Source organism: Bos mutus, chromosome 6, assembly GCF_027580195.1.
Source record: "Bos mutus isolate GX-2022 chromosome 6, NWIPB_WYAK_1.1, whole genome shotgun sequence".
In the NCBI taxonomy this organism is placed as follows: domain Eukaryota; kingdom Metazoa; phylum Chordata; class Mammalia; order Artiodactyla; family Bovidae; genus Bos; species Bos mutus.
In genome coordinates, this window is record NC_091622.1 from 15423157 (window position 1) to 15446937 (window position 23781).

General features: G+C 40.2%; 1 protein-coding gene across 1 annotated transcript in view; it reads right to left on the minus strand.

Annotated features, from left to right (window-relative positions):
* Positions 1-23781, minus strand: part of EGF (epidermal growth factor) — a 101468-nt gene that overhangs the window by 11150 nt on the left and 66537 nt on the right. Inside the window, 8 exon segments of the mRNA XM_070372916.1 lie at positions 4191-4335; positions 5592-5714; positions 7704-7829; positions 8866-8980; positions 14288-14409; positions 17387-17551; positions 18264-18431; positions 22585-22808. Of these exon segments, the coding sequence (XP_070229017.1) occupies positions 4191-4335; positions 5592-5714; positions 7704-7829; positions 8866-8980; positions 14288-14409; positions 17387-17551; positions 18264-18431; positions 22585-22808 (1188 nt within the window).

The following is a 23781-nucleotide window of genomic DNA, read 5'->3' on the forward strand; positions in this document are numbered from 1 at the left end:
GAAGGGAATGGCTACCTACTCTAGTATTCTTGCCTGGGGAATCCCATGGACAGAGAAGCCTGGTGGGCTACAGTCCATGGGGTCTCAAGAAGTCCAAGACACAAGACGGGACGGAGTGACTAACACTATTAGCAACCAACACAGGCTGTGAACTTTTATGTGAAAGTAAATGAAACAATGCTGCCATCTACTGGGAATGCATGCTTCCAGAGCCTCTCAGGATCTTGAGTAGAATTAATTATTCTTTGAAAGAGCATAAACTTTAAAAATAGTCTACTAAGCATTTTGTGATGCTCACTTGTTAGGAATTTCTTCCCCTTGGCCCTGGATCCACTAACTATATACCCATGCCCCCACTTTATTCTAGAAGGAGATGAAGGCATGAATACACAGAGAATGGACATCAGTCCCCATGATGGGAAGAGGCAGCAAGGGACAAGCTTTAGATGAATCATGCATCTCCTGCATGGATCAAGCCCCAGAAGAGATCTCAAGTCTAGCCCTAGTTGTACCTTGAGTTAGTCATAGGAGCTTTGGCAAGTCACTTTCAGAGACAGAAGGGAAAGAAACTAGCGTTTGCTATACACATTATGTTTCTGATACTGGGATAGTTAGATAGCATCACCAACTCAAGGGACATGAATCTGAGCAAACTCCAGGAGATAGTGTAGGACAGGGGAGCCTGGCATGCTACAATCCACGGGGTTGCAAAGAGTCAGACATGACTCAGCAGCTGAACGCTGGGCACTTTTGTTTTGTTCTCAATGGTAGATTTCCATTTTATAGATGAGGAAAGTGAGATGCAGAGGAGTTACATAATTTGTACCAGGTCACACGGCTAGTGAATGGCAGTTTTGATTCAAATGGTTCTCTGATTTCAAAGTCTGTATTCTTTCTACTACATTGGGCCACATCCAAAAAGAGTTTTCAGTTCCATGCACCTCTGAAACACTGTTCTGACTCTGCAAGAGCATGCACGATCTGAGTATAGCACCGATGGAGGACCATCCAGTTATTCCTGGCTTTGCTGATGCTGTTTTAACACATCCATTTAACAACAACACATGTTTTAACAACAACACATTGGTTATACACATCCATTATTAACACCTAGCAGCCATTTTTAAACTGGTGGATATTAACAGGCCACACCTCCGATCCTCTCAGAGATCGTAAAGTCTCAAGTAATAAGTCAAGCACATGATAAGAGTCTGGAGAGTTAAGCAGGCTGCGATATCAAAGACTTTCAGCCTTATAAGGCCCAGAGCAATCAGCCAGCATTTCACAAGGGCAGGCCACACATCACTAATTTTGGGGGTTTTGATTAATTCTTCTCCTACATTAAACAGAAAGTTTCCTAGCCGAATAAGCTTGGTTCCATGGTCAAACAATTTCAAGTTCTGGACTAAACAAAGGTCAACAAGACTTTTTCACATGTTGTGGTGACCATGAATCAAGAATTGAAGGCTAGCGTAAGCAGCATTTCTTAAACTGTGCCACACGATCCTTTTCTCATGAAACATTTCACAGCACCATAGTTTGGGCAACTTGGGCTGAAGAAGACCTGCCCTAGAGGCTGTGGGTTGGTTCAGAGCCAAACCAGAATAAATGAGGACCTCTTCTGTGCTCAAGAGGTTTGGAATCCTCTGAGAACCCCCGAGCAGGGGCCCTCTGAGGAGGCCTGTGGTGTAGGGACTTCCGGTTCTCATATCCTCTGCATCCCCAGGGCAGCTGGGATTTCCTACTTCTGGGAGGGGAGCTTCCATTGCCTCCAAGCAAGGAAGGAAGAAAGTTCCTTTACTAACCTGCTCACAACATCGTGAACAGTCTCTGGGCTTCCCAGGTGGCGCTAGTGGTAGAGAACCCACCTGCCAATGCAGGAGATGCAGACGACCTGGGTTCAGTCCCTGGGTTGGGAAGATCCCCTGGAGGAAGGCATGCAACCACTCTAGTATTCTTGCTTGAAGAATCCCATGGACAGAGGAGCTTGGTAGGCATGGTCCACAGGGTCGCACAGAGTTGAACATGACTGAAGTAACTTAGCACTCATGTATACATGTGCAGAATGATGCCTGTGAGATGTTTCTAATAACCGTTGGACTGAGAAGCACTCCCTAGAGATGTTTTCTTTTTATGGAATTAAAAAAATACAAGGTGAGGTCACTGGGGCATGGAAGGGTTGGATATCTGACAAATCCATGTTTTTATTAGATATAGAATTCAAAAACAAATTATGATCCAGATTAATGAGAACTCAGGTGATATTTTAAATATTGCTTGATTGCTGCTGCTGCTGCTGCTAAGTCGCTTCAGTCGTGTCCGACTCTGTGCAACCCCATAGACGGCAGCCCACCAGGCTCCCCCGTCCCTGGGATTCTCCAGGCAGGAACACTGGAGTGGGTTGCCATTTCCTCCTCCAATGCATGAAAGTGAAAAGTGAAAGTGAAGTCGCTCAGTCGTGTCCGACTCTTAGCGACCCCATGGACTGCAACCCACCAGGCCCCTCCGTCCATGGGATTTTCCGGGTAAGAGTACTGGAGTGGGGTGCCATTAAAGGTGCTTAAATTTAAGTGTTAGATCCAGTTTAATTGTCATTTTGTAGCAACTCATATTTAAAATATTATTAGAGGAATATGATATTTTCATCGGGTTTTAATGACAGAAACGAAAGCAGTGTGCTAAAGAGTGTTCACAAGTCATTTAATGATTGGTGCTATCAGTTCCAAGTGAAATTGATGTGCTAACTACAATACATAACTCTGCAGTACCCTTCTTCTTCTTATAATGCCTTTAATAATCCAAAGTTAAAGTGTCAGAGAGAAACATAAACCATTGCTAGGATACTTGTTTTCATAATTTCATTACTGGGAATAATAAAAAGCCATGAACAGATGAAAACAATTTGATCCTTATTATCAAAATCAAGAATGATTATCACCAAGCACTAAATTTATCTTAGGTTAGAAAACCATGGCATGAAATATGAATATGAAAACAGATTTCTATTAGGACTGAGTTATTTTTTCTAATATTTACAAATATTTCCCACTATTTTTGTCAGGATGATGTGATTTCTAATGCAAGGCCATATTCTTCATCACAGAATATAATTTATTCTAGTAATTTAGACTATGTTTCTACTAATTATGATTAATAATCAAAGCTTTTAAGCTTATAGCACCTACTCATGAGGATCAACGTACTCTCTCACTCCATCATTAGGCACAGAGAAAATTATCACTGAGTCAGGAGGCCAGCCAGAAGAGACCTATTTATTTTTCAGTATCTATCCATTCCCTCAGATTGCCTTCAGATTATGAAAGTTACTAAAAGTAAGATTTGATACAGAACTAGATCTTCTGGGTGTGGTTTTACTAAAGACTGAGGGGCACGGTTTTGAGGGAGTATGGTGGGAGCAGGCTGACACATAACCCACCAAAGCCATCACGGTGACCAAGGCAGAGCAAAGGCAGCCGTGGCTGCATTTATCAGTTGTTAACAACAAAAATGCAAATGCCAACTATTAGGATGTACAGGGAGAAAAATGGAGGCCCAGTGTGACTGTATGTAACACTTTTTAAAATTTAGAAACGTAGCACTGATGCTCCCCATCTATTTGGCATAAAATAGAAGTTTTAAGAAATTCTCTCAGTTTACTTCCCAGACTGTACCAGTAGTAACAGCAAGTTATTTAAGTCAGAGGGGAAATCATCCAATTCCTTAAATTTCATATTTGCCACTGACACCTGGGGTGTGTGTGAAATATTCAGAAAGAGTGTAATACACACATTATATATATATATATATATATATATATATATATATGTAAATAACAGATTTACATGTGTGTGTGCTCAGTCATGTCAGACTCTGCGACCCCATGGACTGTGAGCCCACTAGGCTCCTCTCTCCACCTCCAGGAAAGAATACGGGAATGGGTTGCTACTTCCTCCTCCAGAGGCTCTTCCCTGACCCAGGCACGGAATCCGAGTTTCCTGCCTCTCCTGCAAGGGCAGGCGGATTCTTTATTGCTGCACCATGTGGGAAGCCCAGATTTACATACATAAATTACATATATTTTTCACTATGGAAAAGTTTAATTATAGAAAAATCTCAATATAAATTTTTTGAATTCACTAAAACTTATGGGCTGCAATATCATATCTCTACAGAAAAATAGTTTGGCTTACTGGCAGGAGAACAGGTTGGCAATGCCAAAATATATACAGACACGACCATTGAGGCAGTACCCTTCAAAATTCGGGGTATATTCAGGGAAACATTTTTTCAAAAAATTGTGTCCATTCTTCCCAAGGTGAGACAGCAGGGTAGAGTCTAGAAGAATCAAAGGCATTTCTTTTACTTTCTGAAGTGACTGGAGTCTTTCAGATATCAACATCAGGAACTAGTTTCTGTGAACAATTTGTCATATGGAACAATAATTTCACTTTCTTAACCAGACCTTATGGAATTTGCTATGGAGTCACCCATTTTGCTTGAGGTTCAGCACTATTTGATATAAAGTATATTGGAGGCAAGTAAGAGAATGGTCAATTCTAAGACCATATGAACCCTGAGTACAGATCTCTTATAAAAGCCATCTGTCATCTATAAAAACACACCATGTAAAACAACAGTTAGCTTAAGAGGGTCTCACTGAACAACCGTCTCTCTTCATGGCTTATAACCACCCACCACTATACAGTCAATTACCCCCAGTTCCCTGGGAGTCTCAAAATTTTATCCCACAGGATACTTGCTTCTAAACGCAATTTAACTTTCAGGGGAGCCCTCAAAGACAGGACTAGCAACTTTGACAGAGAGGAAATGTTACCATAACAGAGGGGATGCCCAAGTGGAAAAGTCCCTTTTATTAATGGTTCACTGCTCTTTAAAAGAAAAACATTAGGGTGTGTAGCTGACTACATAAATATTAGGAGTCTTTCAATACCTCTAAGAAGAGCAAATTATTTGAGAAAATAATATACTGAAAAACCAGAGCCCCAAACAAGTGCCGAATTTTCCTTTTTCAGGATGTTTTCTGCTTGCAGGGCTGAGATGGGTAAATGGCTGTCAGTGACTAAGCTGATTCTGGCTTCCGGTGTCTTTGAAGCCAACCCCCCGCCACCCTGTGACCACCCCTCCCCATTCTGGAGTGCTGATGGTGAGAAGATACTGCTTTTGTAGGGGGAGGTTTCAGGAAGCAGAAATGGACTATAATTAACAATTTTAAAAGTTCTCATTCAGCTCAAGAAATACTGACTTTTTAAAGTTATACTTTAAAATCCTTGAAAGTGATTCAAAATGCCAGCAGACCAGACATCCTCCCCAACCTGTCTAGCCCTGCCAAGTTCTCCCAGCGGCCCCCAAAATCAACATTACAAATCAGGACATTAACTGAATAGTTAAAGAGAACCACCTGTGTTCTCACCTATATTGCATTGTGAATAATAAAAAAGGATTTATTCCAGATGCTATTAAATTAAGAAAACTTGGACCATTTCATTCTCGACCTTATCATCAATCTAATCAGGAGAGGAAACTTGGGAATCAAGTCCCTCCCCTTGGATCCAAACCACCCACCAACCTACCAGGGCAAATCTGTCCAGGCTCAGACAAGTCGCCAGCACACGTGCAAGTGTGGTTTCCCTCCATATTTGTTCAGGTGGCATTTTCCCCACAGCTGTGCACGCCCCGTCGGCACTCATCAATATCTCCAGGAAAAAGGAGTAGGAAAGAGAAAAGTGAGGTGCAGAGGAGATCAGAGGCTCATATAGTAATTGAAAAACCCAATATTCTGGAAAAGAAGCATCTTCAATTTGTGTCGTGATACATGTTCTCAGAGCTCTGTACATTTTTAGATTCAAAAATTCTATTATCCATGTTGGAAAGAGAGATGAACTGGGTCCCTGGGGTGCATACCCATGCAGGTAAACTCCTGATGTCAGGCTGGAAGCTTCCTTACTGCTTGGAAGGAAAGGAAACTTCCCAGCACAAATAACTCCGTGGGAAAGTTAGAGATGGTAAACTATCTCTAGGTAAACATTTAGAAGTTCAGATCCTATTAAATAAAACATTTTGCCCTTTTAACACAGATATAAATGAAATCATCTCTTTCTTTCCCAACTACCCATCTTTTCTGTTCTTAGTTATCACCACCATAACCTTTAGGTCCTTCCTCTCTTCAATTTTCCATCGCTGTAAGAGGAGTAGCCTTCCTACATTCCCCGTATCCCATCTCTCCTCTACTCTCCTAAGCATCAGTGCCACATTGATCTTCCCCAACCACACCTCCCATCATTGCACCACTGACTCAAATGCCTAATAAAGTGTACTCATGCCCCCAGGTTCATCCAAAGTAATACTTCCTCCATGAAGTCCTTCCCAATACCTCAAACAGGTATTTCTACCTATTCTAAACTCCCACTTCATTTTTAGTTCTCTTATGATGCACATCTTTCTTCACTACTTATCACAGCTGCATTAATTTTAGATTATATTGTAAAGGTGGGGAACAATGCAGAGAACAAGAAAAAGCTCACTGTTTCTATGTGACCTGAGGACTCCATGCCCCTCAGGCAGGCTGGGCCATAACGCTCTGCTACATGAAAGGAGGTATGTGAGTAACAGAGTCGGAATCCAGAGTATACTGACTTTAAACATCCAAGAAAGTATACCTTCCTTTTTCTTCAAAGTAAATGAAATATAAAGCCTGTTTGTCTAAATTATCTATGAGCCTGTTTAATTAGAGCAGTGACATTTTCCTGACTGACAGCCAAATATGTGCTTAAAAGAGCATTTACAGATGTTTGTGGACTCCACAAAACTAATCTGATAAAGGTCTGATTTAAATCAACCAGATCCAGAAAATTGGTAGTTATGACTGATATTTCATCTTTAACCTCAACGTGTGGGAGAAAGTCGTGCCATTTCAGTTTCTTATCAGGGCATCTGCCCTTCACCGTGAAAAGATTTCCATGTTTTCAGAAGGAAAAGAAAACACTGGAAGAGACATTTTAAAGCCCCATAAAACTTGAGATAACTATTTTACTGGGCCAGGATGGCTTCAAGTCAGGTCTTCACTTGTACGGTGATGCTGTGCTATTGGCACCTGGAATGGTACATGACATCCACTAAGTGAACTCCCAACCCAACCAGCCACACCCAGACCTTGGCAGAGGATGGTGATTATGAAAGAGGTCTTAATCATTCGCTGCTTATATTTAAATGTCAGTGGCTTGAACTGATCAAGAGCCAGCCAGCGAACCCTCTGATAGAATCTTCACGCACAGCAGTGACTTCCAACAAACCCATGTCAGCTCTGAAGTTCACCACAGTTCAGTTGCCAAATTCAGTGACAAAGAAAACGCTGTCCGGTTTTCCCCTTGATGGCTCACAGTATGGGGTATTGATCAGGTAGTGATGTCACTCAACCCCCAGAGAAAGAATTAGAAAGGCAGAGGGGAAAACAGCCTCTGCAGAGGGTAGGCGCTAAGTAGTGCGGTCATGGCCAAAGGGCACAGACTTGACTATTTACCAAGAACTGAAATATGTCAGTTTGAACAGGTCACACAACTCCCCTTTTCGACTTAACATGTATCACTGCAGTTATACCCTGTCTTTTCTCAAACTGCCACACCCAGCATTCAGTGATTCTCCAAGGCTTGCCCCTATCCACTTCCCTCCACACACAGCTTTCCTACCCAAACAGTGGATTCCATCTCCCTGGTAGCTCTCTGAGCGCCAGCAGACATAGCCGCCTTCTGTATTGACACACTTGGGGGAGGTGGGAGGGCAAACTGAGAGACCCATCTCACGTCCATCTACATCTGCAGGCAAAACAATGAGCTAGTGAAATATGCACGCAATCCTGGTATAAACTACTACAGTAGGAAAATGAAAGCGTTAGTCGCTCAGTTGTGTCTGACTCTTTGTGAGCCCATGGACTGTAGCCCACCAGGCTCCTCTGTCTATGGCATTCTCCAGGCCAGAATACTAGAGTCAGTAGGCATTCCCTTCCTCCAGGGAATCTTTTCAACCCAGGGATCGAACCCTGGTCTCCTGTATTGCAGGCAGATTCTTTACTGTCTGAGCCACCCAGGGAAGCCCATAGTAGGAAAGAATAGTGTAATCTTACATACACTCATCTAGCCATTTACAGGTACTGTTTGCAAACATAATGCAAGCCTGCATTTGGACCCAAAGTTCATTTCTGAATCAATTTTCACAGATTTCTCAGTGTTTGACTAGCTAAGTATGTGTAAGTAAATCACTTTGTGCCAGAGTTTCAAACCATAAGAACATTTACAACAATGGCCATCAAAATAAAATAGAAACCTATCTAGCCTGGATGGGAGGCAAGGTTGGGGGAGAACGGATACATGTATATGCGTGGCTGAGTCTCTCTGCTGCTGTACACCCGAAACTACCACAACTTTGTCAACTGGCTATACTCCAACACAAAATTAAAAGTTAAAAAAAGAAACCTATCCAGCAAAGCCTATTTAATAAATTAAAACTTATGATCTAAGCCTTTGAGGGGAAAAGTTGTTTTTCTTGGAATTGGGGAGTTTATAAATTTGACTTGAACTCAAATTCATGCTTCTAAAGCTAATTATAAATTCATCTCCTTAATATCAACTATATACATTATGGAATTCTAATATAAACTCAATACACTAGAGCATATACTCTACATTTCATTTTTTTCTATTCATATATCCACTACCTTTTAGCTAATATGAAATAATTTACTCATACCTGAGGATAACATAAATCCTCCTGGAGATTTTGAGTCAATACAATCTGAGAGAATCTTTTTTATTCACTATTTTCCAGATATGTGTATTTGGATTTTGCTCTTACTGGAACATTGTTTTCCATCTCCAGCAAATCCTTTCAAACACTGACATGTGACATCTGCTCCCTTTGAAAGGCACTCAGCCCGTGTACTGCATCCCATGGCATCAGTCTTTATTATCTGCAAACAGTAAGAACCCTATCAGATTATTTTCAGATCTCAGAGGAAAAAAATAGACTTTAATGCTTTGCATTCTACAGAACATTCTAGAACTTCTTTTGTCAAGTTCTGGGACAGGTTAACCTCCAAACAGAAACACCATGTTGATCTGTAATCTGTATTTATATCAAAGGGTCCACAAGCCATATGCTTCTGTTTACATGCTCTCAACAAATCTTTAGGCTTAAAGAATTATGTGGTGTTCAGAACCCTCCTGTGAACTTATTTATAATTTTTTAAAGAATTTGCAAATTTGAACTATAACATTTCTAGGAGTAAATGGACTCAAATGTTTTAAATTGTATTGCTTTATTTGAGAATTCCCAACCATCATGAAAGGGTCAACATATTCTTATCTCCCAAAGATAATATGTAGCAAGTAGGTCTATGTACCAACATGACAAAGAGATTTCATCATAAAAAGATTTACTGTCAATTTACTAAAATTATGTTTCATGTATAATAGAATATGTATGTCAAAAATGTATGTTTTACTATCAAGATTTATGCCGTGACTTGCAAACCTCTAGGCACTTTTACAGAGTCATGAACCATACAAACTAAATGCTGTAAATGGATCATTTCATTTCATACTCCATTGAAATGCAAATGCCCCAGGGAACAGAGTTGCCTGTTGAGCCATAAACATGAGCAAGTTTTTTTTCTTCCTTTAGCTACTTATGTATGAAATCATTCTCCAAATGCCTCCTCTCTGTTGGAGTTGGGGGTATCTGACATACCACAGCAGGATATAAACTATCTTCTGTCTTTTCACTGGTAAACTTGCTCATCTGAATATAGAAGAGGTCAAGAAACCCTCCAAAGTTGCCCATAAATTAAAGAAAGTTAAGTGATCTAAGTAGGATTCAAGTCCCATGAGAATGTAGACATCGGGTAATTGCATTTGACTTGCTTAGCTATTTGAGCGAAAAGATTTCTTTTGTGGGAATACATGCCTTTCATGCTTGCTTGGTCACCCCCTGTTACTCGTGACTCTTTGAGGTGGATAAGTTCAGCCTAAATCAGTTATCCATTGGATTCAGGATTTATTTGGAAGACTAGCTCCCAAATCACAAGGCTGTTCAGAGAGTATGGTGGACAGCATCCAATTACCCCAGACATTTTAAGTCACTAGTGGAATTAGAATATGATTCAGGAATTACTTGGTAACTTGCAATCCCCCAGGATTCCCTGGTGGCTCAGAGGTTAAAGCGTCTGCCTGCATTGCAGGAGAGAGACCTGGGTTCGATCCCGGGGTTGGGAAGATCCCCTGGAGAAGGAAATGGCAACCCACTCCAGTATTCTTGCCTGGAGAATCCCATGGACGGGAGGAGGCTGGTGGGCTACAGTCCACGGGTGGCAAAGGGTCGGACACGACGAGCGACTTCACTTTCTCTTTTGCTTTCAATCCCCCAGGCAATGAAAAGCAATGGACATGCGTTTGCAGTTGGGGGGTAGGCCATAGCCAAAGTTCTTTTTGCCACCCCCTGGCTCCAGAAGGAGCGAATCCCTGTGCTCCACGTGCCTCCTCTCTAAAATACAGTGACAGTTTCCATCCAGTCTACTTCACATGGTTTGTTTTAAGAACTTGAACAAAAAGTGATTAAAAAAAAAAGTTTTGAAAATTTTGAAATATACATATCTAGATAAGGGTGATAAAGGAGAAAAGCATTGTGATGGCCTGTATCAGAATTAGCCTTATCACACTAGAAAAGACTCTGCAGTCTGTTAGTAAAACTAACAAAATTAATTCACTCCAAAATGCCTACTATGTGTCAGATCCTCATGAGGGCCAAAAATACAGTGGTGGAGGATATAGACGAGAGTTCTGCTTTCTTACATGATTAATTACTGAAGTTTATGTGTAATGAGCACAGTCAAAAACAATACTGGCTTCCAAGAGGGCTGAAACAGCTCTTGTATTGCCTGGTCAGGAGACGAGGAAAGTCTTTCTGAGAAACAGCATATTATGTTGAGATATGAAGGATTCACAGGACTTGGTGGGGAGAGGGTTAGAAAGAGCACTGTAAGTCAAGAAAACAACACCTGCGTGTTACAGGCAAGGCCTATGTAATGGAAGGAGGCCATCCAAAGCGGGGATAGAAGGGCACAAACTAAGGCTCATGAGGTAGACACAAGTTAGTTTCTCCAGGGCTCAACAGGCTACATTAAGAATTTTACATTTTAGTCATGAATTTAGAAGAATTTGTGATTTTAATAAATTTCACAATGAAACTTTTTATGATTGAATCGCTTTGCCATGTGGTACACAGATCTACTTGCCACATATCATTATGTGTCTTTGGGGAATAAAAACATACTGACCTAAAATCTAATATAAAGTTTTCAAACTCTTTTTATTATAGCTACTTGCTTGAAATGAAAATTTCACTACAAAACATAAGTAAGACCTCTTAACCTCACACAGGCAGAACTAAAACTTCACAGGCTAAGACAAAATAGAATAGAATCCAGGGAAGGAAAGATGAGGCAGTTCACCAGGACAATTTCGTTCATTCTACAGTCTCCAGGTAGGAAGCCAAACACAGCCTATTATATGTGTATTCCACATCTCTGGCCAAGTTGTCACTCGCTCATTGCACCCATGGGGCCTAGTTTCCCATCTGTCATTCACCTTGGTTTTTGAGTTCCCCAAACATTAGGCTTTCAAAATATCTTCTATCAGCTTAGAGGAAGGTTCTCCATACTGCTGATATTTATTATCTCTACTGTTTTATTCTATCATATTGTTTGTCTCAGTATCAGACTGTGACTTTGGAGGCTGGGGCTGCATTTAGCTCAGCATGCTATCACCAGCCCATAGCACAGCGTACGGCAAATAAATAGTCACCAGATGAATAATATTCCTAACGTAACTATGTTTCCAGTACTTCTTTTCTTGACATGAATTACTGATAACTACTCAGTCATAATTTTCAAAATCTTTGGTCAAGTCATTAACTTAATAATATAGCTTAGTTCCAGTTTTCAAATCTGTAAAATGAGACACTGTGATAAGGGTTAAATTAGAGAATACATTTAAAGGATCTGGTAAACTCTAATGGTCTGTAAAAATTATTACTAAAAATATTCACCTCTTTGTATTATATCAAAAATCACACTGATAAATTCCTATAAAGAGAGGTAAGAGGTTCCAGGGCCTTGTTAACTATAGTTTGCCAACAACAAAAGTTGTGGTTGAGTGTATATGAAGTCCTAATATGGAGTTCTCCAATTGATTTTTAAGCCACATACTGTGTTAAAATTAAGATTTACTCAGAAATACAAACAAATAAAATGTTTCAAAGCAGAGCTGCACCGACTGAATGGCAGAGACCTAGCATGAAGAAGAGGTGGGGTTTGCAGGAGCTTTAGGGCTGAGCTAAACCCTGTTTGAAAACCACTACCTTCATGAGTCGAAGGCGATGGCACCCCACTCCAGTACTCTTGTCTGGAAACTCCCATGGACGGAGGAGCCTGGTAGGCTGCAGTCCATGGGGTCACTAAGAGTCGCACACGACTGAGCGACTTCCCTTTCACTTTTCACTTTCATGCATTGGAGAAGGAAATGACAACCCACTCCAGTGTTCTTGCCTGGAGAATCCCAGGGACGGGGGAGCCTGGTGGGCGGCCGTCTATGGGGTCGCACAGAGTTGGACGCGACTGAAGCAATTTAGCAGAAGCAGCAGCAGCTTCATGAGTGAACAGAGTATAAAAGAATTAGGTTCCCTAGAATTGGACATGGAACAACAGACTGGTTCCAAATAGGAAAAGGAGTACATCAAGGCTGTATATTGTCACCCTGTTTATTTAACTTATATGCAGAGTACATCATGAGAAACGCTGGACTGGAAGAAACACAAGCTGGAATCAAGATTGCCAGGAGAAATATCAATAACCTCAGATATGCAGATGACACCACCCTTATGGCAGAAAGTGAAGAGGAACTAAAAAGCCTCTTGATGAAGGTGAAAGTGGAGAGTGAAAAAGTTAGCTTAAAGCTCAACATTCAGAAAACGAAGATCATGGCATCCGGTCCCATCACTTCATGGGAAATAGATGGGGAAACAGTGGAAACAGTGTCAGACTTTATTTTTCAGGGCTCCAAAATCACTGCAGATGGTGATTGCAGCCATGAAATTAAAAGACACTTACTCCTTGGAAGGAAAGTTATGACCAACCTAGATAGCATATTCAAAAGCAGAGACATTACTTTGCCAACAAAGGTCTGTCTAGTCAAGGCTATGGTTTTTCCAGTGGTCATGTATGGATGTGAGAGTTGGACTGTGAAGAAAGCTGAGTGCTGAAGAATTGATGCTTTTGAACTGTGGTGTTGGAGAAGACTCTTGAGAGTCCCTTGGACTGCAAGGAGATCCAACCAGTCCATTCTGAAGGAGATCAGCCCTGGGATTTCTTTGGAAGGAATGATGCTAAAGCTGAAACTCCAGTACTTTGGCCACCTCATGCGAAGAGTTGACTCATTGGAAAAGACTCTGATGCTGGGAGGGATTGGGGGCAGGAGGAGAAGGGGACGGCAGAGGATGAGATGGCTGGATGGCATCACTGACTCGATGGACGTGAGTCTGAGTGAACTCCGGGAGTTGGTGATGGACAGGGAGGCCTGGCGTGCTGCGATTCATGGGGTCGCAAAGAGTTGGACAGGACTGAGGGACTGAACTGAACTGACTGAACTGAAAGTTGTTACATATTGAATACATTCTTTAGCATCTTGGTGATAAGTGTACAATATAGAAGAATAAAATCTAACATTTGTTGTTTGTGGACTTTCTGGAGCAGCTGAAGCAACCAACCTACATTTGCTTATCAATTACCATCTGCTTTTCACAATGATGAAAGTAATGCTAAATGGGTCAAATACCAAAAACACTAGGCACGGATGAGGATCCACTCAAATCAGATCAGTTCAGTCGCTCAGTCTTGTCCGACTCTTTGCGACCACATGAACCACAGCATGCCAGGCCTCCCTGTCTGTTCTTGCCCATTTTTCAGTTTTGCCTCCAAGTTAGATTTCTTTTTAAAAAAGAAGTCCAACAACTTTCATCAAGTAAAGTCATGTCCAGTCTAATATGGAGCCATCTAATATGACAAACCTTTGGGAAGAGAAGGACCAAAGTTCAAGTCCAAAGTCTAGCATCACTCACTTTACATAGACTTAGTCAACATTAAGTTAGAGAGATCATTCAGAATTTCAAATGAGTAGGAGGAAACTATTGGAACCAAAGCTGTAGCAAAGATCTCCTGATTCACACCTGACACCATGATCTCGGCCACTGGCAGGTGTTGAGACTCTGCCATGTTATAGTCAAGCTCCCTGCTGCCGGCTAAGACGTCCAGTGGCAGGACTTCACTACTCAGATTGTCTCCACTACCTATGGGAGGACAACAGATACAGTTAGTTTACCATTTGTGATTTAAGAAATGTTTGAGTTAATTTATGTTTATGACTGCTTGTTGGTTATGAGTTCAGACTCAGAGTAGGAGGATTCAGAGAAACTCGCAAGGTCTAGCTTAGAAAACCTTCCCTGCCACACCACACCCTCTTAGCTTCCCTCCATGCACGTGAGATGGAGGGTGGGGAGAGCCAGGAAGAAAAGACAGGACTCTTTTAGGTACTGGCATAAATGGTAACAGTAGAATACCCAAATCCTTATGCACAGAATCAGCTCATAATCACTGTTTGCCATTATGGAGGACAAACTGACCTCTCCAACCTGCCTTCATATATACTCTTTCTCCTTCAGGCTGCTTTAGACATTTATTTTAGCCTGACTTTGCCAGTATTTAGAAATGTGGAAGAGCATAAATACACCATCACTTAACATAGGCATGGGACCTAAGCAACTCCCTAGAACACAGGAGAAATGGATCCCCTAAAACACTGTGTATTCTCTAAGTGTGCTCCATGGATCCCTGGGGTCTCATTGCACGCCACCTAGAAGGTCAAAACCATTTTCATAAAAAGCAGATAACTCCGTTATTATTTTCACTGTGTTGACCAATGGGGCAAAAGCAATGATGGGTGAAAGTGTGGTGCCTTAGCATGAATCAAGTCATGCTCCTAGCGGCATCTCTACTGTGGTCATGCTCTTCACCGCCACATACACACACATGCATGCACGCACATACTCTAGCTTCACCTTTAAAAAACCATGATGGAGCATTAAAATTATTGACTATGGCCTACTTGCTGTTTCATATCCTGTATAGTGAAATGGGAGGCACACAGAAAAGACTGCACACACTGAACTCATGATGTCTATCTTAGATGTTTGAGCTAAAACTAGCCTCTTTTTTCCACTGAACATGATTTTTACCTGAAAGAATGTTTGATAAACTGTCAGTAACACTTGAGGATTTGGCATGTTTTCAAAAATGAATGAAGCTATTCTGTCTCTTCAAGGAAAATTAGCTCACAGTGCTTGTTGCCAATAATAAGATTGGAGTTTTCAAGTGAAGAAGTACAATTCTACAAAATTTTCCACAAGAAGTTTTTGACAAAATCCAGACACTCAAAGACTTTTCTGATGAGTTTGATAAATAACTCATGAACGTTATTGTAGGTATATTAGTATGACACTCAGAAGATCTGCATAACTAAATCAATCAATATTTTTAAATGACCAAAACACAACAAAATCATGCATAGCAAAAGATTCATGCAAAATATAAAACAAGAATACTGGGTTTTAACATAGCAGAGGACAAGAAGTTCATTGATATGACTTCAGATTCAACATTGCAACGGGCTCTGAGAAACTACCATCTGTCTAGTTCTGAAATAATATCAAAAGAAGATATACAAAAAGGGCATCTGAAAAGGCTATTAAGCAATCTTTCCTTTTCCAGTTCCATGTCTGTCTGAGGCCAGATTTTCTTCATAGGCTCCAACCAAAACAACACAGCAACAGCTTTAACAGAGAAGCAGATGAGAGAATCTGGTTGCCCTCTATTAAGCCAGACATTAAAAATGTAAATGTAAAACAATGCCATGCTTCTCACTACATATTTTTATTTTGAAAAATAGAGATTTCCTTTTCATAAAACATGTTCACATATAATAAATTACTGTAACTTTAATAGATATTAGATTTTTAGTTTTAATTTCTAATGTCATAAATCTTAACAAATAAAACCCACACAAAAAAACCTTCAGTTTTTCAATCATTTTAAAAACATAAAAAGGTCCTGAAATCAAAAAGATTGAGAATTGTTATCCTAAGGCAACAATTAATAGATCTGAAAATCCAAAATATCCAGTTCTGGTCCATGGATAAATTAATCCATTTTCTGTCAATCTGTCACCTAACTTATATCATGCCAATTGGATAAACATGAATTTTATAAACATCTAAAATAAAATTTAGGTTCTCTCTTATTAGATGTCTGTCAAGAGATGAATCCAAATATACCTTACTTGTCTGGATGCACATTCAAGGAAAGTAAATTAGCACCTCTGGTTACCTGTCATATCAGATCTGTTCTTCCTCGAACTCATGTTTAAAATGTGGATCACAAGCCTTGTCAGTCTGGATTCCCCACACTTGTTTGGTATCCTCAACTTATTTATTATAAAGCACTTTTCGTTTCATATTAAGACAGTCATGTGGCTGGGGAGTTGTATATGACTGCCTTTAAAATAGAGGCCATAAAACTGGAGAAAATGTCTTTGAACATTCCCTGAGTTGGTAAAATACTGGCATTTATTTCTAAGAATAAGCTGTGTGTGCATACCTGCTCAGTCATGTCCAATTCTTTGTGACTCCATGGACTGTAACCCACCAGGCTCCTCTGTCCTTGGGATTTCCCAGGCAAGAATATTGGGGTGGGGTGCCATTTCCTAATCCAGGGGATCTTGCAGACCCAGAGATCGAACCTGGGTCTCTTATATCATAAATGGGGGGCTGAAGCATTGGAAGACTTTGAATGTTATATTTTGTTCATTAATTTTACAGCTGAAAGTGAAAGTTAAAATCACTCAGGTGTGTCCAATTCTTTGCGACCCCATGAACTATAGTCCACCAGGCTCTTCTGTCCATGGGATTCTCCAGGCAAGAAGACTGGAGTGGGTTGCCATGCCCTCCTCCCGGGGAATCTTCCAGACCCAGGGACTAAATCTGGGTCTCCTACAGTCTGAACCATCAGGGAAGGGAGGCCAGTTGAATTTAATTTGTAATGAGGAGCTGAAACTCATCAGAAAGAGAGAGAGAGAAAAAAAACAAAAACAGACAGTTGGCACCCCTGAAAGTAAGGGAGCTTTTTATAACACAAAATATTAAAAATCAGCACAAGCACAGGAATCAATATAGAATGATATTCCTGAGCCAAAGTAAGAAAATTCAGCTGCACAGTTTGTCATATTATCTGACAATATCCGATGGCCATGAAGAGCCAGACACATTTTTCCATCTGGAGCTTTCACAAAACCTTCATGACACAAACACTGAGCAGTTTCAAACCTCTCTTTGCAAATATGTTCACAGCCTCCATTTTGATGTAAGCAGGGATCTGCTCCTAGCAGGGAGAAGACACGCATTCACAGATGGGCTTGGAGATGAAAAGGTTGCCGCTGATGCAAAGTACAGCATACAGCTTGGGGGAGAGACACTGTATCTAAGTGGAGTTTATATCAAGAGCTATTTCAGGAGAGTTCCTATAAAGAGCCACTGGTTCTCAGATAAGCTCAGAAAGTTATTACCTTATGAGTATTTATTGAATTTAGCCAGTACTTTTGTTCAAGAAGCTATTTGGGAAGATAGGAATCCGATTTCCAGACTCATCATCCAGTCAAACTGACAAAGGGTGATTCAGAAAAAAGAGTTACAGTGGAAAACCAAGTGGCTTTTCCATTTTGCTTTACCTACTCCTGGCTGAAGCTTACTCACTGGCATTCTCAGGACGTGAGGAAAAGCCCAATGTGGGTAGAAGCTTCCTCTGCAGGCTTCTAAACTGCTCCCCCCACCCATCCCTGCTCCTGGACTTAGTGCCTTTAACCCAAGTCTTTGAAAAGGAACAAGTAAGTAAAAACTAATTAGGAGAAGAAAAGATGAGCTTGGAGGGATAAAGCCCAAATTCATTGCTAGACTGTCTTAATTTAAACAAAATTCAAGTCTCAGGAAATCTTAATAACTACCCAAATTAGTGAGAATTGCAACACCCCCCTCCCTTCCCTGCCATCAAACAATTTAAATAGTTGCAGATGCCAGTCAAAGAAAGACTAGTGTACCTGGTTTTGCCAATGGATGAACTACAAGCAGAGATGAGGGCTTCAGCATGCTGCCTGGGAGACGTACGCTATTTTTGCCAGTCCTCTTGTTCATCCTTGTTATCGATGGCATAGTCCAATCAGAGAACCACACGTGATCCTCAAACACAGCCACGGCAAATGGGTGACCTGGAAGCAGTCAAATCCATTACAAACATCTTGTTTTTATCATAAATATTATTCAAAGGACAAAGAATACCCAATTCCTACACTAAATCAATTCTTTAATAAGCTGCTAAGCAATGTAATGAGCCACCCACATCAAGGAGAACCCGAGCGATGAGGAGCCTGGTGGTACGAAGTCCTAGCAAAGCCTGTTGTCACTCCGCATTCAGAGAGTGAGAGAATGTGGGTGACTGACATAATAGCACCAAGAAGAAGGAACCCGGGCAGAAATGTTCCCGTGTTCAGTGATTCTATCACTACTTATAGACTAAAGAGCTTGACTGGGTAAGTTATTTTCCTCCTCTTTGTCTTAAGTTCCTTGTCTTTTTTTTTTTTTTTCAGAATTTTTTTTTTTTACTGATTTACATAATGACCAGTAGTGATTTAGAATTGGAACTCTTTTTAATAAAGAACAAGTTGCTGTTATGACTATATATCTGCCTACCCTGCAAAAATACATTCTTCTTAAGCTAAGTTAGTACCAATTGGAAGCCAACTTTCCCTTTGCAATATTGTGAGCAGTATTTTGACTCTTAACTGGAGCTGAAATGGGAAGATATGGTTTACCAAAAGTAATATAAAGTAATAAGGCATTTTTATTTTCTTTAAAAAAAATTTTTTTTAGGTTCCTTGTCTTTTGAATGGCAGTAATAAGTAGTAGACTAAATTCACAGGTTTTTGTAAAATTTTTTAAAAATCTAAGGTAACTGAATAACAGTCTCCTCAAATTCCCATCTCCAGCACATTTCCATGCATTAAACCCCTACCTCCTTTCCTACTCTAGGACCTTGTTCTGTCAATTACCCCTTTCATTTATTCATTCTCTTCATCTCTCCAGCTTCTTTCCTTTAGCTGATTAATATCTCCAGGTCTCTCCATCTTAATTCCCTCATCCCCTTGACCTCTCTTCTTTTCCTCTCTCTCCTACCCTTTGCAGCCAGGTTCTTTGGAAGTCATTTATTATCTGCTGCTTCCATATTCATGGCTCTAATCAACCCCCAAGTGGGCTCTTCCCATCTTACCTCAACTAAACCCACCTCTCCATGCCACTGAAACTGCTCTGATAAAATATTCCAGTGTTTAGTAAGCTGGGAGATGTTTTAATATACTCTCTCAAGTGTTTAGAGGCTATGGCTAAGAACCCCTAAGTTTGGAAGCTTTTTATCACTGCACATACAGTCACATTTCCCAGGCCAGTCGTTTTCGCAAATGAGCAATGGATTTGGTGGACTAGGATGAATGTCTCCCTCTAGTGGCAGCAAACTCAAATGATTAGTCCTGGTGAAATGAGTCTGCGCCCATCATTATTGTTGGGGGCCCTTAAGATTCATTTTGGTATCTAGCCTTTGTTCCAAATAAAGCCATTAATGCAGGAAGGGAACTTTTTACATAACTTTTGTTTTGTTTTGCTTACTGAGATTAAAAAAAATACCTAACACAAAATTTACCCTCTAAGCCTAAGATAACCCACAGTTTCTGTAGTGTAAAATACATTCACATTGCTGTACAACCAATTTCCAGAAATTTTTTTTAATCTTGCAAAACTGAAAATCTATCCTCATTAAACAACTTCTCAGTCCCTGCCCAGCCAGTCCTTTGCAAACCCTATGTTACTTTCTGTTTCTGTAAGTGTGACTATTCTATTCAATAAATACCTTAAGTTAACAATATTTGTCTTTTGTAACTGGCTTATTTCATTTAGCCAAACGTCCTCGTGGAAATGGCAGCCCACTACAGTATTCTTGCCTGAAGAATCCTATGGGCACAGGAGCCTGGCGGGCTACAGTCCATGGGGTTACAAGAGTTGGACATGACTTAGCAAATAAACAACCTCAAGATTCACCTATGTTGTAGTATGTGTCAGAATTAGCTATAGTTTTTCACCACAAACCCCAAACTACATATAATATCTCTTATTTTTTGTCTACAGGAGAGCCGCAATTGTGTGTTAAATTAAGAATGAATTCCTTCAATCTTTAAATGAAAAACCCTGAATTGGTCATTGAGATGCTACCATTTAAAAACCGGCAGGTGGCACTATAATGATGAGAGTGGTTATTTAGATATTTTCATACCAAATTATTTGTATTTGTGAATGTATTTAACAGGAAGTTGCGTTGGTCATAAAGTAGAGCAATGAAAATTATTTATAAAATATCTGCTATACTTTTTTGGCTTAGAATATGGTGTCTTTACATTCTAGTAGGGAATTTTCAAATCCCTTTATATACCGAAGCTATAAATTTACACTTATTTGGGAGATTCATTTTTTAACAATGTGTGGCTCCTGACTAGGCTCGGTGACTTCACAGGAACCATACTGTACCCTCCAGTGTATCTCTACTTCCTACAGGATTCTATAAACATCTGTCGGGCGCATGGATGATAAAGCCTATGATTACAGACATGTGAAGTATGTCCATTTTTAAGAAGCTTGGAAGTAGGTAGAATTTTTAATTATATTTATCTTGATCTGTTTAATGTATAATGCTAATGCTAAGTCGCTTCAGTCGTGTCCGACTCTGTGCGACCCCATAGACGGCAGCCCACCAGGCTCCCCGTCCCCGGGATTCTCCAGGTAAGAACACTGGAGTGGGCTGCCATTTCCTTCTCCAATGCATGAAAGTGAAAAGTGAAAGTGAAGTCGCTCAGTCGTGTCCGACTCTTTGCGACCCCATGGACTGCAGCCTACCAGGCTCCTCCATCCATGGGATTTTCCAGGCAAGAGTACTATAATATAAATCTAGAAATTCATTATCAAAGGGAAAAATTAATACCTTATACAAATTATTAGTTTTGTTAGCTCTTTCCTAGTAGAGAGAGACCGTGTTTTCTCATCTTCTCAACCAACCAGTTTCTAAATTCCTGAAGCATCTTTAACATCTCCCTGGCCTTTATTCTGGCATCTAATCTGTTACTAAATCTTCTGTTTTTCATTCCCAGTGGTTTTTTTTTCCTTAACACTCTAATCCTCCATTCTACTTTTAAATGGCAATGTTCTAGTTCAGGCTTTTATTAACTGTTGCCTGAACAACAGTTGTAACCTCCTAACTCATTCCGTTCTCTCCAAATTCCAATCCAACCCTTGTTACCTAAGTGGCTGTCCTGATATACCAATTTTATCAGATACAGTTCCTGCTCAAGAATTATGCAATGGCTCTCCAGTACGTTCAGAATGAATTTCAGTTAACGTATTCTGGCAAGACTACAAAGACCAAATATATACAAAGACCAAATTTTGCAGCCTTATTTCAAATGATAATGTTTTATCAGCATTTATTTACCACATGGTCCAGTTCAAATACTGTCAAAATGAATCCCCCACTGTTACATCATCTCATAACCATCTGTACTTCTAACAGATAGCATAATCTACAGTGTTTCAAAATTATTTATGAAAATACATGACATCCTATGCAAAATCTGAAAATATAATAGAAGGGAAAATTTATTAATCTTTGTACAGAATGGCTAAAGGGAATGTTATCACTTGCGAAAATGACATTTTATAAAACATAAGAAATGATAACAGCTGAACAAGTTCTTAAGAAACTTTTAAGTATTTAATATTTTCATTCTGCTTTTAAGAAATCTTGGCAAAGAGAAATGATAACGCAGCACTGTTTTTTAATCTAATATTCCGGTGTTCAAATAATCTTCATAGCTTATAAGCCCCTGGAGAAATCTGTTAGCCTGTTTGTTTCTATTCCTTTCTCACCATGTGTTTAAGGGTATGTGTATGGGGAGGGGGAGGGGGTGGTGAGTGTATGTGAGTGTGTGTGTGAGTGTGTGTGTGGGGGGGTGTTAACATTCATCAACACTCAATCAAGTTAAAGAAATAACCCATTCCAAAGCTTTACCAGGGCTTCCCTGGTGGCTCAGTGGTAAAGAATCCACCTGTCATGCAGAAGCCACAGGAGACACAGGTTCTATCCCTGGGTCAGAAAAATCCCCTGGAGGAGGGCATAGCAACCCACTCCAGTATTCTTGCCTGGAGAATCCCATGGGCAGAGGAGCCTGGTGGGCAGAGGAGTCCATGGGGATGCAGAGTCAAATACAACTGAAGTGACTTAGCATGCATGCATGCATACTGGCAAAAAGATAATCAAAGCCTTACCTACATCCTTCTGGGGAAGTCTTTGGCATTTTGAGCCATCCAGATTGGACATTTCAATCACAGACTGCTTGGCACTGCACCAATACAACTTGTCAGTTAAGTAATCAACTGCTATTCCACTGTGCCAGACTAGATCGGAGCTAGCTGTAACCAGTCGGCCACTGCCTTGAAGAGAAGAACTTTCAATTCGTGGATTAATTCCTATATCAGTCCAGAATAATCTCCTTTAATCAAGAAAACATATAACAAAATTTGCAAGGAAAAAAATTCTTTTACTCTTTTATTATTAAAAACATCAATGTAAATCGCTTTAGGATAAACTAAAGTGGTACATCAAGGAATACAGAAAACATGGCACTGCATGCTGGACAAACGATTTTCAAAAGCAAAAAATCATCTTCTCTATGTACAACAACTTGGACCGAAAATGCTGAATTTAAGCTCTGATAATTAGATAAAGAGGAAGTACTCATTTTTAAAAATGTAGTATATTGTATATTACAAATACACAAATACATCAAAAGTTTTTGAGTGCATATTCTTATTAGTATTTTACATTGCAAAAGACAATGGAATCTTGCTAGTCTATCCCTTGGCTATACATATGTAAAATTCACTGGTTATGCAAAGTTACAACATAAAGAGAAGAGCATATTTATCGATCATCCAGTTTTATATGATAAACTTGGTTAGCTTGGTCAGTTTTAAGTTCTGTGAGTCAGGTGCTGAGAGTTTTTTGAGTTCAATATGGTTCAATATCTTTTCACTGTTCTAATCACATGGCTAGCTCCAAATTAATGATCTATTTTCTATCAGTTTACTATTTTCTATAGACCATCATAACATTCTCATTATAGATAAAATAGTGTTGGTTTTTATCTTCAATTTTTTAACTAGGAAGGATTGTTTATTCTCTTAATTCTCTAAACATAAACCAATGGCACCCCACTCCAGTACTCTTGCCTGGAAAATCCCATGGAAGGAGGAGCCTGGTGGGCTGCAGTCCATGGGGTCGCTAAGAGTCGGGCACAACTGAGCGACTTTCACTTTTCACTTTCATGCATTGGAGAAGGAAATGGCAACCCACTCCAGTGTTCTTGCCTGGAGAATCCCAGGGACGGGGGAGCCTGGTGGGCTGCTGTCTACGGGGTCGCACAGAGTCGGACACAACTGAAGCGACTTAGCAGCAGTAGCAGC